At 42.9% G+C, this 14999-nt stretch overlaps 1 protein-coding gene across 3 annotated transcripts in view; it reads right to left on the bottom strand.

Moving 5' to 3' along the window:
* SLC4A10 (solute carrier family 4 member 10) overlaps positions 1–14999 on the bottom strand; it is a 194080-nt gene that overhangs the window by 85188 nt on the left and 93893 nt on the right. For all 3 annotated transcript variants that reach the window (XM_069982813.1, XM_069982814.1, XM_069982815.1), the window contains exons 3-5: positions 11900–12052; positions 7385–7523; positions 6723–6883 (exon numbers count right to left, since the gene is read on the bottom strand). In XM_069982813.1, the coding sequence (XP_069838914.1) occupies positions 6723–6883; positions 7385–7523; positions 11900–12052 (453 nt within the window). The remainder of the gene's footprint in view (positions 1–6722; positions 6884–7384; positions 7524–11899; positions 12053–14999) is intronic.

Genomic DNA, 14999 nt, shown 5'->3' with positions numbered 1-14999 from the left:
CCTTATATAGAGAGGGAGGGGCTGATATCACAGAGCGGCCTGTAGCCGAATGGACGGGCACTAGGGATTATGGGAAATCCCTTTCTCCCAACCAGTGATGCTGCAGACAGCGTGTGCAGCCGCCATGTTTGTTGCAAATTTCTAAATGAATCCATGTTAATTTACTTCACTCCCTTCTAGTTATAATGACAGTGACACTTTAAATAATACCATACAGTGCCAAATAATAATGTTGTTATGTACTGTGTAACACTGCCTTGTATTGCTTAGATACACCTGTCCATGTATACCAAATAACTTTCATTATCTAATCTTAGTCATATGGTACAATCCTTTAAAAATGTACACTTTTAATAATCTCTACAGTTATACAAATTAACTGAATCCCGGTAATTTTTCTGTGTAGTAACAAATAGTAAAGAACTCCAACTGTATTTTCAATAAACAGCAGGACTAGATATAGTAAGCTGTTATGGCCGTCTTAATGCGATTGAAGGCGCGGCAGCTGGATTTAGACGATAATATAAGAACATGTTCTGTTCTGTTTCCTTTTTCAAAAATCTAATTATACCAAAAATCGAAGCATTGTCCTCATTCCTTCCAATTCTCCTCCATATAAAGCTCTCCTGATCACAGACGCGCTGAAAACTTTGATCAAGATTAAAAGGTATGTCTATTTTCGGTCGGTGAATAATTAATTTTTCTCATGGAAATGTAATATGAAACGAAACCTTGAAAATAGTTTGAATTATCTCTCACTCTGGGACCATTCATTTCAAGTTCTTATTTAAAAGGTGACTATGAATTTAAAGGGGTTGTCAAGGCCTCTTTTTTTCTGCCTTAAAGGGGAACTATTAGCAGGGTAGACAAATCAAACCTGCTGATATGTCCCTATTGGGCAAGAGAAACATTGAGGATGAAGGTATGTGTCTAATCTTCATCCTCGTGGCCGTTCTGGTTCAGTTAGTCGTAACATTAATAAGACCCTCAAATCAACAATCAGGCCCGCCCATGGTCTGCCCACTTCATTGACTATAATTAGAAATGGGCAGGCAGACCAGGAGCGGATCTGCGCTGTGGGGCGGGGCAGTGCTCCTAACAGTTTTACTGGACCATGGATCAAACAACTAGATGCACCGCAACGGCGCCAAGGATGGAAGTAAGAGACATACTTTAATCCTTAGTGTTTCCTGTACATGTGCAGATCTTCTCTGCTACATTGTGTGGAGATAAGCTCTGCTACATCATGTGAGAATCAGCTCTGCTACATCTGTAGTCCTGTTTTTACTGTGCTACAGTAATGACAGCAGTGGGCAGGTAAGAAAGCTAAGGGAGCGTGTACGCAAACCGACCAATCAGGGAGAAGCACTCCATGATGGGAAAAGTAGTTTCCCTGCCGACACCATCTTGAATATAGACAGTCTTTTAGAAAAAACTTTTAACTAAGGAACTGAAGCAGCTAGTAGGACAGGAGAAAGCTCAAAATACTCAAGGGGGCCTGGTGAGTAAAACCAGCCAGGTTTGGTACCAATTCATTTTTTAACTATTGAGCGGAATACCCTTTAAACACTCCCCTCCCCCTTCAATGATTGGGATCCTAATAAAAACAGAATCGCCAAAAGCATAAAGCCCTTGAAACTGCAGAATGTATTAGAATAAATAAGATTCCATTACTTGTAGAAAACATATTTCGTTGATACAACTTTAGGCAGATAAAGTCATTTTAGATGAATACAGTTAAGTATAACATCTGCGGTTTCATCCCGTTACGGACAGCAGTTGTCAAAGCATAATTGCTGAAATTGTCGAGCCCAGTGAATTGGAGACGTGGAAGCTGTATCACATCACGTCTTATACGACTTTACCCAAATGGGATGTAGAATCGGGGAAAAAACATTACAGAAAGAAAAAAAAAAAACAAGAGGTTCACATCTGCAGACAGCATCTGAAATAAAGAAATGAATATGGAATTTGTGATAGTGTAATTACGCTCTTCTTAAAGTATTTCGGGTAAAAGCCTATAATTTTTAACAGAAGCTTCTTTCTGTTTAAAGAGACAGAGCTGTCGCTTTTAGTACAGACCCTGGAAATGGAAGAGCACTAGAATGAATATGCATCTCTGCAGACCTGCAGAGCGTCAGGTTTATATTTTGAAATTCCAGTCTTGACAACCACACTCGTTATTTTTGCATTTTTAATGGTGACAACCTTCTCTTTTATAGAAGCTGAAGTATATCTCCAGTTATTTACAAGTAAACTTGCAGAGCACTCTATTGGTATACAGGAAGGCCGTCCCACAGCAGAAGGGATGTATATGCTGACACTGTGTCGTCAGCGAACGCCAACCCAGCAAAGGTTGGCGTTCGCTGATCGGTACAGTGTCGTTTAGCGTAGGGACTCATGTATCAGAACACCTGCACGTGGTACATGAGGCAATATGGTTTGATCAAATTATATACTAACTTTTGATGTTGGTTTTTAATGTAGCTGAACAAGCTTTCATATCAACCATGTGCAGATATTTATGTTCTTCAGGCTTGTGCATTTTATGTATTCTGTCCCCTTTCTTTGTGGCTAGCACTCCTTTGTAAGACCCATGTGATCCAAATTAGCAGGAATCACCTGTGTACATATGGGAAGGACCTCCTCTTTCTCCCATTCTACCTGATGGTGCATTGGTGAGTGGTAACAGCTTGTTCACACTTGTGCCATCTCTGCCGCTGCACATCGCACCCATGGTTGATACGAAAGCTTGTTCAGCTACATTTAAAACCAACATCAGAAGTTAGTATATAATTTGATCAAACCATATTGCCTCATGTATCACGGGCCGGTCTCTGATACACGAGTCCCTTACCAAACAACACTGTGCTGGTCAGCGGACACAAACCCCGCAAAGCACGAGCAGGGAAGAAGGGCCACAGAATGGCCCTGCAACCCCAATGTCACAGGACCAAACCCCAAAGGCCACCCAAACCGAGCAGGCGCAGACGACGGAGAAAGCGGCCACCAAGCAACACAAGTGTGAACAAGCTGTTACCTCTCACCATGACTTTTAATTGAAGTAATTACAAATCTGTGAATCTTTCTGGTATTAGTTGATTTGAAATTTTCATTCTTGGGATCAGTGGGGGTTCCCATGGTCAGACTTCGACAGATCAGCTACTTATCCCTCATCACCAGATTTCCACTCTGGAATCTTCTAATTCTCAGTTGTTCCTAAGCTACTGGCATATCCCTCATACAATGCAGAGACATAGAAGACAACATTCTGCTCCCCTGTATCTCTGTAGCACACCCTAAGAGGGAGCAGCAGCATGGAGGACATTATAAAGCATTTACTGAGATGTATAGCCATGAATCAATCACTGGGTGATATTTAAAGCTCACTGTATAACCTATAGTCTCCTTGCAGTGTCTCTATATACTCTATCTACCCACCCCACCCTAACCTGATTCCATACACATCTTTGGGTAGCATGTAACCTATCTCTCAGTGAGCTGATATTTAGTCTCCAGTCTGAGAATAGACAGTGTTGTACCCCTACCCTAGACCACCAGTAGGGACACTCTTAAGGTTAACAGACCCCTCAAAATTCTTCTGACAAAGAATAGACAGGTTAAAGTATATTTACAATCAGGTACATTCGCTTTAAGTGGAAGGAAACCTCCGCCCCTCTATGATGTGGCTCCATTGGGCCGGGTCCGTTCTATTCATGTGCATCACTTAAAGTGAATGTACCTGATGGTACATTTGCTTTAAATAATTGAAACAAAAATTAAATGAACATGTTGAGTGATATAAGCTAGGACAACGACCAGGTTTTTAAAAAAATAAATAAAAATAAATTGATAATTGTTAGTTCCTTGATGATCCCCATAGCACATATGTCTGGAGATTACTAATACTAGTTAGGTAAAAATATTATTGTTGACCATAGGGCTTTTCAAAATTGTAGACCCGATGAATGGTCACTGCACAAAAACATTCTACGTTCTCACCATAATGTTATGTTCAACATTGAGCAATAAAGCAATAAGTCAATCATAAATGCACACAGCAAAGAAGTGAATCCTGATGCAAACTACTGACCAAAACTGGCAAATGTCCTTGAAGCCTAAGGCCTCATTTAGATGGCCACATTTTACCATCCGTATTACGGCCACTACTGAGTCTAATGACCCAAACCAATTCTGGTAGACCTGTGGTCAGGCCACATTTCTGCCAGTTGGTCAGTAGTTGTAAGCTACAACCAGGACTGGTTCTGCACCAAGCAAGTAGTACAAACATTTCTTTAATACTTTAACCATGAAACAGTAGCCTGAGTTAGGTAGAAAGGTACTTGTGAGGAGGTCTGAAAGGAACCAAAAAAAAACTTATTTAAACAATTTAGCATATAACGAGTGAACTATTAAAGTAGAACTCAACTCAACTTAAAATCCACTGCCACCACGGGGGTGCAGGAACATAATAAAGAATGTGTACTTACCAGTCCAGCGTGCCACCGCATCACTGCTCCCGGACCCCCGCCAGCCTCTTATAGCTCCCAATCTTGCAACGTCATGACTAGGCTTGATCGAACATCGGAAAAAGCTAGGTTCGATCGAACTCGAACCTCGCCAGACCTTCCGCATTTGATTGCTCAAGCCTTCACGGTCCGTGCGGCAGGAGGAGACATCCAAGGGACCGCCTGGAATTCCAGGATACAGCCTATTACCTAGGCTGAATCCCAGAATTCTAGGTGGTCGCCAGGATGTCTCCTCCTGCATGGACCGTGAAGACATCAGCAATCAAATGCGGAAGGTCCGGCGAGGTTCGAGTTCAATAGGACCAAGCTTTTTCCAAAGTTTAATCAAGCCTAGTCATGACCCAGGCTCAGGAATGCCCGCTCAGCCAGTCAGTGACTGAGGTGGAACACGACTACAGACACTGATTGGCTAAGTGAGTACTTTCCTCAAAGTCATAACGTACAAGGAAGTCAGGAGTAAATAAAGTCAGGAGGTGGTGAGGTGGCGCTGTGGTGGCACGGCGACGGGTATACATTCATTATTAGATTCCTGCACCCCTGTGGCTACATATGATTTTTAGTTGTGGTCGGACTTCTCTGACCACATCTTGTAATTTAAAGAAAAACTTTTGATATTGAGAGATAGACTTTCAATAAATCTGTACAACGTGTGTCTGGGTTAGAGAGTAAAGCCAATGAGATGGTGTCAGGTGAAGGAGCAGAACACTTGTGAGGGCCTGATCATCACATGAGAGCATATCCTACAAATCCTATTTACTATGGTGTAACAATTGGGGAAGTAGTGAAATACTCCAATATTCCATGCTAATATAGAGTGAAACCTGTCTATAAGAACACCCATTAGAGAAGACAGTGCCCTTGTGCAGACCAGTTTTTGCATGACTGATATTTGGCTCCAAGATATATTATGCCTAATTACAATTTTCTTTAAGGGTCTGTCCGAAGAGGTTAAGGGGGTGTCAGAATTACATACTCACAGCGGTCTTTCAGACAGCTGCCAGTATGTAGTTACAGGGAACTGCTAGGGCCTGCCAGACTCGCAGCATAAATCTCGCACTGTACGTGTGGACAGACCCTAAAGATAAAAAATAAAAAGGCCACCTCTCTACAAGACCACTTTTTATTTCAATTTTGAGTGGTCGTGTCAAAAAAGTTTCCCTGTAGTGAAAACGTATTGGGTATATTTGGAGACTAGAGTATGAAAAGATCGGACTCCAGGATGATCTGAGGGTATCAGTCTAGAACAAATAAAAGAGTTATAGAAAGAGCTGAGCAAACCTTTCAAAAGTTCAGTATGTCAGAATTGCCAAACTTTAGGCTAGATTCACACTGAAGGTATCCGCAACGGATTTCACGCTGCAAGTTCGCAGTGAAATCTGATACGAATACCTCTCCTGTCACTTCCAATGTGATTACATATTTGCAGCAGGATTGTCATCCAGCTGCCAGTATGTAAGTCCCGACCTCATTAACCCCCTGCTGCTGGGATGATACATTACCTATTTCACGGTCCGCCCGCATCTGAGGCACCCGGCTCCCAGAGGTCCCACACAGCCAATCATTGCACACTCCTGCTGCAGTATGTTATCACATTGGAAGTGACAGGAGAGGTATCCGCTGCGGATACATCCAGTGTGAATCTGGCCTTAAAGTAAAGGTCGGCTTTGTCCAAGCCGAACCTTAAACAGACCACACTAACACAGCTAAACGAATGCAGGTGTTTAGCTGTAACAGACCCAAAAATGTGCTCATATATTGCTCAATACTTACCTGTCTGCACTCCTCCTATGTTCTGCTTCTCTGATCTCTGATGCCCCCCACAGCCACCAAATCCCACCAAGCCGATCACTGACTAAGATGGGACAGTTACTATTGCCTGCGGCACTGTCCTGTCTCAGTCACTGTCTAGCTGAGCAGGTTATGATCAGTGGGGGACACCAGAGACTGGGCAGAGGACCCTTTTTTGTTTTTATGCATACAAAATTGTGTGGTCGCCATCTTTAGGAACTTGTTCTAAACTTTCCAAAAAGTTTGGTTTGGTACCGAACTGAACTTTTTGCAAAGTTCGGAACGATTCTTGGTTCGTAAAATTCGGTTCGCTCATCTCTAGGTATGGGATCATTTAGGGAACATCAGAAAAGCAACATGAAGTGCACTGTTACACAGGTCATCTTTTTACAAGTAATACGGTACCTGCAATTTCTTCTAATGTGTTGGCTCTCATGTCCAACAAGACAGTCCCGTGGAGAATACAACTTCTCAACTCAAACAAGCTATGAAGAGACAATGTAGCTACATAGGGCTTGCTCCACCTTTCTCCACCGTCTTCAACGTCTTCTTCAAACTTCAACCATCTGTTAAAACAATAGATGGATAAGTACAACCAAAGCCACAGACTGGTTACACAACCACACCCTTCATGTCCTACATAGTTAGGGAAGGGCGTTCTTAGTTTATCTTGGATAACAACTTCCCAAAAGCTAACATAAATTTACATTTAAAGGGAAACTATTTTTTCAACAACAAGTACCAGAATGGTATATAAATTTGGAAATTAATTCTATTGAAAGATCTCAAGTCTTCTAGTAGTTATCAGCTGCTGTATGTCCTGCAGGTAGTAGTGTATGCTTTGCAGTCTGACACGGTGCTCTCTGCTGCCACCTCTGTCCATGACAGCAACTGTCATGGACAGGTAATCCCCATAGAAAACCTCTCCTGCTCTGGACAGTTCCTGACATGGACAGAGATGGCAGCAGAGAGCACTGTGTCAGACTGCAAACAATACACCATTTCCTATAACTCATCTGGAACCATTTATTTCCCCACTGTTCACTCTTTGTTGCATAACTACAGACCTTGCCATCTCTCTCCACTCAGCATCATCTCCTTCACGTAAGCATATTTCATCCAGCTCTGTGAACAGGTCGTGGGGAATGTGTTCTTCATCATCATCTTCTGTTCCCAGGATGAACTGGACCCTCTGTGATGGAGTGTCTGCAACAAAAAAAACAGTTAACAGTATAAACCAACAACCTGCTTTTATCCATAAGCATGCCCCATGTGGATGTCCGAGTCACCTTAGCCTGCTTGTGTTTGTAGTGTCAATAAAGGGGTATCCTGTTCAAACATAACTTTTCATATGTTGCTGCTCGTGGTGACACTAGCAATTAATTCTATACCTGTTATTATCTATTCAGTCTCCTTCCACCAGTTCTGAGCTGCTGCTTTCTACACAAAAAACTGTGTGAGCTTTTCTCTCCGTCTCTCCCTCATCCCCCCTCCCTTCTGAGGTGGCTGGTGTAAACAAGTCCCTAGATGGCTGAATTTGTAACTTTGTACCTTCTTTGCAATGCTGGAAGGGTTAAAACTGAGGTCAAGTAGCTGATGAACTCCCTGTGATTAATCCTCCTGGCCTTACAGAGTTGCTACAAAATTGCAGATAGGGACTTGTTTACATCAGCCGTCTCAGAAGGGAGGAGGAGAAAAAAGCTCATGCACAGATTTTTGTGGTGTTGGTCAGAGGATCGTCCGGTCACTTGCTAGATGGTCAGTTGTGACTCCACTCCGGGGTGGTTGACCGAGATACAGCCGGACCTTAAGATGTTAACTCGTGACCCAGTGCCTGGATGGCACACAGGTGTGATGGCACGTCTGCTTCTATTTATAACTTGTTTGAATAAGTTGTCTCAGAAGCAAGGGGGATGAGAGGGAGACCTGAGAGAAAAGCTCACACATAGTTTTTTGTGTCTTCAGCAGAAAGCAGAAGCTGAGAACTGGGGGAAGGAGACTGAATAGATAATAACAAGTATGGAATGAGTTGTAAGTCTCACCATGGAACGCAATATATAAGTTATGTTTGAGTGGAATACCCCTTTAACCTCCACATAAGCATACTCCTAAGTGGAAGGTACCTTGATTCCTTGTATTTGAATTATTTGATGTGACATATAACTCTGGCGATGGTATGTTTTGGAACTGACACATTGTTGAGCAGGTGGAGCTTTTGGAAAGTGGACAGTACCTCCCATATAGGAGAAGGTATCGAGATCATTGTTTATATGTCTTGTGATGATCTGTCCATGTTTTATCTGAAGGGATATTTTAAACCACAAAAAGCATTAGAAAGTTGGACCATATAGGAGTTTGGATTTAGCTCCTGGTTAGTGTGTGGACCCCTGTACTTCATCCTTATTTGTGCCTGCAAGGGGAAAGTCAGGAGTGGCAAAGAAAATATAAGTGTAAGAAATAAAAATATAATATATCTCACACATTTATACTATATAATAACCAAATATTAGAGATGAGTGCAACTCGAGCATACTAGAGTCCCATCCTTCAGCATTTGATACCAGTGACTGTAGAAGTTGTATGCAGCCCTATGGAGTACGGGAAAACATAGATAGTCTAGGGCTCATGGCAGTCTCCAGACATGTTTTCCAGACAGCCTTAGGACTGCATCCAACTTCTTCAGCTACGGATGTTTAAATGATGAACGATCAAACTTGAGCATGCTATAGTTGTGCTTAATTACTGCAATTCCTGGTAGTAATAATACATGTAGCTGCTAGGACCATGGAGAGCGATACATCCATATTATTTGCACATAATACAATGCAGAGGACTTTTCTGGTCTTATCAAACTAAAACTTAAACACTGTATGATAAAATGGTATGCACCTTTTTTATATAACTTGTGTTTTCTATCATTACCATTATAGATTTCAGTTAAATGGCTTGTCTAGGCTTTTTCTTCCAGTGACAGCACCACTCCTGTCCTCAGTTTGGGTGTGGGTTTTACAACTTAGTTCCATTTAAGGAAATGGAGATGAATTGCAATCCTACACAACCTGGGACAGGAGCAGTGCTGTTACTGGAAGAATGCAGACATGTTTTTGTAAGCCTAGACAACCTAATTAAACCTAGAGGTTGAGAAAAGGCCAACATCAGAGCAGTACTGGCAGTACTGCTGTCAGGGGCCCTGGCCCAAATGATAATCATGGCTCTATGGAGGGCTGACCTTCTAATTTATAAGCTCCAAGGCTCAGCATACAGTATCTTTCTTGAGGCAATATGGTTTGATCAAATTATATACCAACATTCTAGCGTTGGTTTTTTAAAGGTAGCTAAGAGGCATTAGTGTCAACCATAGGTGTGAGGTGCAGCAGCTCCTTTCTCTCCATGTCCGTATTTTACTTTTCTCCCTTTTCTGAGTGCTAGCACTCCTCCTGGTAAGACCCATGTGACCCCAATTAGCAGGAAGCACCTGTGCACACATGGTAACTACCTCCTCTTTCTCCCATTCTACCTCCAGTGCAGTGGTGAGTAGAAAGACCCTGTTCACACTTGTGGTGCTTGGTTGCCGCTTTCTCTGCGGGCGGCGCCTGCTGGGTTTGGGAGGGCCCTTGGAGTTTGGTCCTGTGACATAGGGGTTGCAGGGCCTTTCTATGGCCTCCCTTCCCTGTTTTCGCTCGCTTTGCGGGGTTGGCGGTCACTGACCGACACAGTGTTGATTTAGTGTAGGGACTCATGTGGGCCAGGGGACCTGCATGTGGTACATAAGGCAATATGGTTTGATCAAAATATATACCAACAGCCTGGCGTTGGTTTTTAAATGTAGCCGAGAAGCATTAGTGTCAGCCATAGGTGTGAGGTGCAGCTGGCTGCCTCCTGCTCTCCTCTTTAAGCAGGACAGATGAAGTAGGGGAGAGTTGGGGGGTGCAGGGCTGTAAGTAATAGAAGCCCTGGAGCTGATGAATGCACACAACCTGGGGTCCTCTTGGGGGTTCCCTTCATAAAAAAGTGTGTGTGTTTATTTGTATTAGTGCTATCAATGTAGATAAGTAATGTGCATGTGTGTTCATCATATCTATGAGCCCTTTCACACAAGCTGTCTGGCTGCAGAGTGCTACTGTCCGTGATCATTGCTCATTTGTTGAGACTTCACATGTGTCAATCAGACATGCTGCGATTGCAAGCTATACCTGGGTGAAGTAAGCAGCAGGTGCTTCATCCCTCAGCCGGCCACCCGATTTGGCTGATGCACTACATTATAGTGTATGGAGCGCCTCAGTGGGATTGGGCAAATGGCCAGGGACTGGCTGCTCTCTTACCTCACTGAACAGCACAATGTGAAGTTTAGTCCAATCTAAACATTTGACAACTCTGAACAACATGTAAAAAGTTTATATGAATAACAGTACTGATTTAAAGAAGGAGAACATACAAGACGATATTTATAATGGGTACTCCGAAATCTTTTTTACTTTTTTTTTCATTTTGCTAATACTTTGCTTTAATAAAGTTATATTACTTTGTAATATAACTCCCTTGAAATCATTGTACACTTGTATGTACCATTCAACCTCCATTGAATTACAGCAGTAAAGGGTGGCACAGGCCCCTCTGCAGCCACTAATGTTTGTGTCTCTATCCAAGCCCTGCAATCCCCCATCCCCTGCAGCCCAGCAATATACAGAGCGGGGTCCCGTTTCCCGCATGCACTGTATATTCATATATACCATACCCAGGGGGGAGGCTGCCTGACACAATCGCTGTGTGCTGCAGCCCTATAACTGCTGCAGCTGCTGCACCGCTCACTATACTAGAACCACTAGCAGAGGGGATGGTGATAGCAAACAACACTCGCAGTGCGGAGGCTGCAGCAGACAGCGACTGTACTGTATATAAGAATATAGAAAACACTGAGGAAGGGGACCTGTTCTCTACAGAGCTGTGCACCAGGGTATGGGGAATGGCAGGGCAGTTCCTAATGCAAACACTGGTGGCAGCAGAGGGGCCCATGTTGCCCCTACTGTCTCCAGTAAACAGAAGATCAGTAATAGTGAAAAAACACTATACATTTTTTTTAGTTAATTTTTTTACAGGAATTGATTGGCACCGGTGCGGGAATGCCAGTGCACGGTTATTTTTTTAACCAGCACCCGGTTCCCATGCACCGGCCCAGCATGAAGCACTGGAGGAAGATCCCCCAGCTCCCACAGTGATCTCCCCACTGTGACGCGGCTTCATTAGAATCAATAGAGCCACATCACGGAGGGGAGTGGGTCCCGTCACGCTGGGGGCCGCCAGGCCCACCCCCAGTGCTTTATTCCAGGCTGTAGCCCAGGAATACACCGCCACTGTGCATGGGAACCGGGCGCCGGTTCAAAACAAAGGACAGTGCCACTGGCATTCCCGTGCCAATCTATTCATGTAAAAAACTTAACGCGTACATTCATATTAATGAAGTGAAAGCAATATAACTTTATTAAAGCAACGTATTAGCAAAATAATAAAAAAAAAAAATTAGTCTCTCACACTTTCCTTTAATCAGTTCTGCTCTCTCATTAAAATAAATAGATTTCCATTACCATATGTAGGAGAGTCCCGTCCATCTTCTAGACCTGAATCCCGTTCCCGGTCTCTTTTTCTGTGTTTGTGTCCACGATGTCGGTGACTGTGGCGACGATGGCTTTTTCGACCTCCGAGAGGTACATGAACTCCAATAAACAATGTGCGATGTCCTATTAAAAAAAAAAATGGAAAAATTATGTTGGAATAATGGAAAACTGAAGAAAAAAAAATATAATCTATACCCCCTGTGGGCTTCTACAACTCCTATAGGACTGACAGAAACCTGGAATGATACTTTAGACATCGATAGAATATTTCCTTCCACTTGTTGTTCTGTACGTGTAAAACAGACCAAAGCTCATTAATTGATCTAAATAAAGTGAAGAAAAGTGGAGAAAAAAACATAGATTTCTCAACACTTGACTGGTACTTACAAGACGGCGTGTTTTCATTTTATTCCCATTTCCCCAAGATATAGTATAATGATCCGAAGGCTGACAACCATATAATGAACACTAGGATTTCTACATAGAAATATCACTTGACGCCAGCTGTTGGCTCCTAAGAAGCACACCATGTTCTTGTCCTGTTTTTGAATTACAATAAAACATTTAACAAAGATGAAATTTTCATTGTGTGTGTAAAGGAAGCAGGACTCACAGGCTTTCTCTATGTGTGGCTGGAGGAAGGAGGACTCACAGGCTTTCTCTATGTGTGGGTGGAGGAAGGAGGACTCACAGGCTTTCTCTATGTGTGGGTGGAGGAAGGAGGACTCACAGGCTTTCTCTATGTGTGGAGGAAAGAGGACTCACAGGCTTTCTCTATGTGTGGATGGAGAAAGGAGGACTCACAGGCTCTCTCTATGGGTGGGTGTGGAAGCAAGACTCACAGGCTTTCTCTAAGTGTAGGTGGAATAAGTAGGACTTACAGGCTTTCTCTATGTGTGGGTGGGGGAAGCAGGACTCACAGGCTTTCTCTATGTGTGGGTGGGGGAAGCAGGACTCACAGGCTTTCTCTATGTATGGGTCGAGAAAGGAGGACTCACAGGCTTTCTCTAAGTGTGGGTGGGGGAAGCAGGACTCACAGGCTTTCTCTATGTGTGGGTGGAGGAAGGGGGACTCACAAATTTTCTCTATGTGTGGGTGGAGGAAGGGGGACTCACAGGCTTTCTCTATGTGTGGGTGGGGGAAGCAGGACTCACAGGCTTTCACTAAATGTGGGTGGGGGAAGCATGACTCACAGGCTTTCTTTATGTGTGAGTGGAGGAAGGAGGGCTCACAGGCTCTCACAGGCTTTCTCTATGTGTGGGTGGAGGAAGCAGGACTCACAGGCTTTCTTTATGTGTGGGTGGAGGAAGGAGGGCTCACAGGCTCTCACAGGCTTTCTCTATGTGTGGGTGGAGGAAGCAGGACTCACAGGCTTTCTCTATGTGTGGGTGGAGGAAGTAGGACTCACAGCCTTTCTCTATGTGTGGGGGGAGGAAGGAGGACTCACAGGATTTCTCTATGTGTAGGTGGAGGAAGCAGGACTCACAGGCTTTATGTGTAGGTGGAGGAAGCAGGACTCACAGGCTTTCTCTGTGTTGGTGGAGGAAAGACTCAGGCTTTCTCTATGTGTAGGTGGAGGAAGAAGGACTCACAGGCTATCTTTATGTGTGGGTGGAGAAAGGACTCACAGGCTTTTTCCTTAAATCCTGACAGCAATTAAGCCACTTTTTATATTAAAAAAAAGGATGAAACCATAAAAAATCTCTGAGATCAGCATCTCCTCCTTCTTTATTCACATCAGTAAGTAATCTTTATTCTTCATCATCATTTGGCTCCCATAATGCACAGTAACATACGGCCAAACATAGTCATCTGCTGTAGCTCGTGCCAGTGTTCTAATAGTTGTTACCAGTATAAAGTGAGTTAATACAGTACTTTCTAGTTTTGTTTTTTCCTTAAAAACTGTAATATTGGAAAAGCTGTGCCCACATTATCACTGGCTCTTCTCTGCTGCCGGTATAATGTTTTTCTAATTTACGAATGACCTTGAGTGACTTGTAATATTCTCCTAATCTACAGTATAGTACATGCTGCTCCTCCATAGACCGGGCTTTGTAAAACACTCACTTGAATTGAACTGGTGAGAACTTCTGGTAAGTCTGATAATCTTTCAATACATTGTAAACAATTACTTATTACATACGTACAACGCGCACAGATCTTAATGAGAACATGATTGAGGAAACGTAGTCCGCCGACGGCCTTAACTGCAATGTCACCTTCAGCAATCACAGCAAATTAAATCGCGTAATTAAATCAGACCAGTTTTAATCAGGTAACACATTTCTGGGATAACTGAGACAAAAGTATATTGTTCATGTAAGATCTGCACACAGGGGCTGTAAGCTGCTTTTGGCCACTTGAGGTTTTGCTGCACTTTTTATAGGAGTTTTTTTTCTTTCTTATTACACACAAATTCGTAATCTGGCAGGGATAAAACAAAAACCTGGAAAAAAAAAAACCTTCAAATTTTTAATGGATTTGCAACAAAGATGCATTAAAGTTTCTGTCTGATAGAGTCAACACCTGTTATCGCACCCAGATCCAGGAAGGATTATTGATTATTGAAGACCCTGGCCACACCTCCTTGTCAGTTTCTGGTCAGCGGCACCTAAAACTAGGGGTTTCCATGGTTGTTTTTGGTGGTGATTTCTAAAGGCCTTATTACACGGCGTGATTAAAGTTTGCTATAACAATCAAAAATGAGTGATTATGTGCCTGAGTAATAACACCCAACGATCAAACAATGAATGAAAAATCGTGTATATTTGTCTTGAAAATTATCGCTGGTAGTTTGCAGGTCATTTGCATATCTGTCCGTGTAATAAGTCGCTCACCGATAAAACCTGTTGTTTTGAGGAACGATTTGCGACCATATAACAACGTAAAAACAATCGTCCATGACAGTAATCGGTGAATGTAATAACCTCAGAATCGTTTGCTACAAAAATGCTAGTTTTCACTTGCAATCGATCGTTTAAGCAAATCTTTAAACGATAATCTCTACGTGTAATACGGCCTTATGGAAGGACTGTTAAGCTAGATCAAGGACAAACCTACCAATCAGAAT

Source organism: Dendropsophus ebraccatus, chromosome 9 (assembly GCF_027789765.1).
Source record: "Dendropsophus ebraccatus isolate aDenEbr1 chromosome 9, aDenEbr1.pat, whole genome shotgun sequence".
In the NCBI taxonomy this organism is placed as follows: domain Eukaryota; kingdom Metazoa; phylum Chordata; class Amphibia; order Anura; family Hylidae; genus Dendropsophus; species Dendropsophus ebraccatus.
The sequence above is the reverse complement of the archived record's forward strand: the minus strand, read 5'-3'. Positions and strand labels throughout refer to the sequence as shown.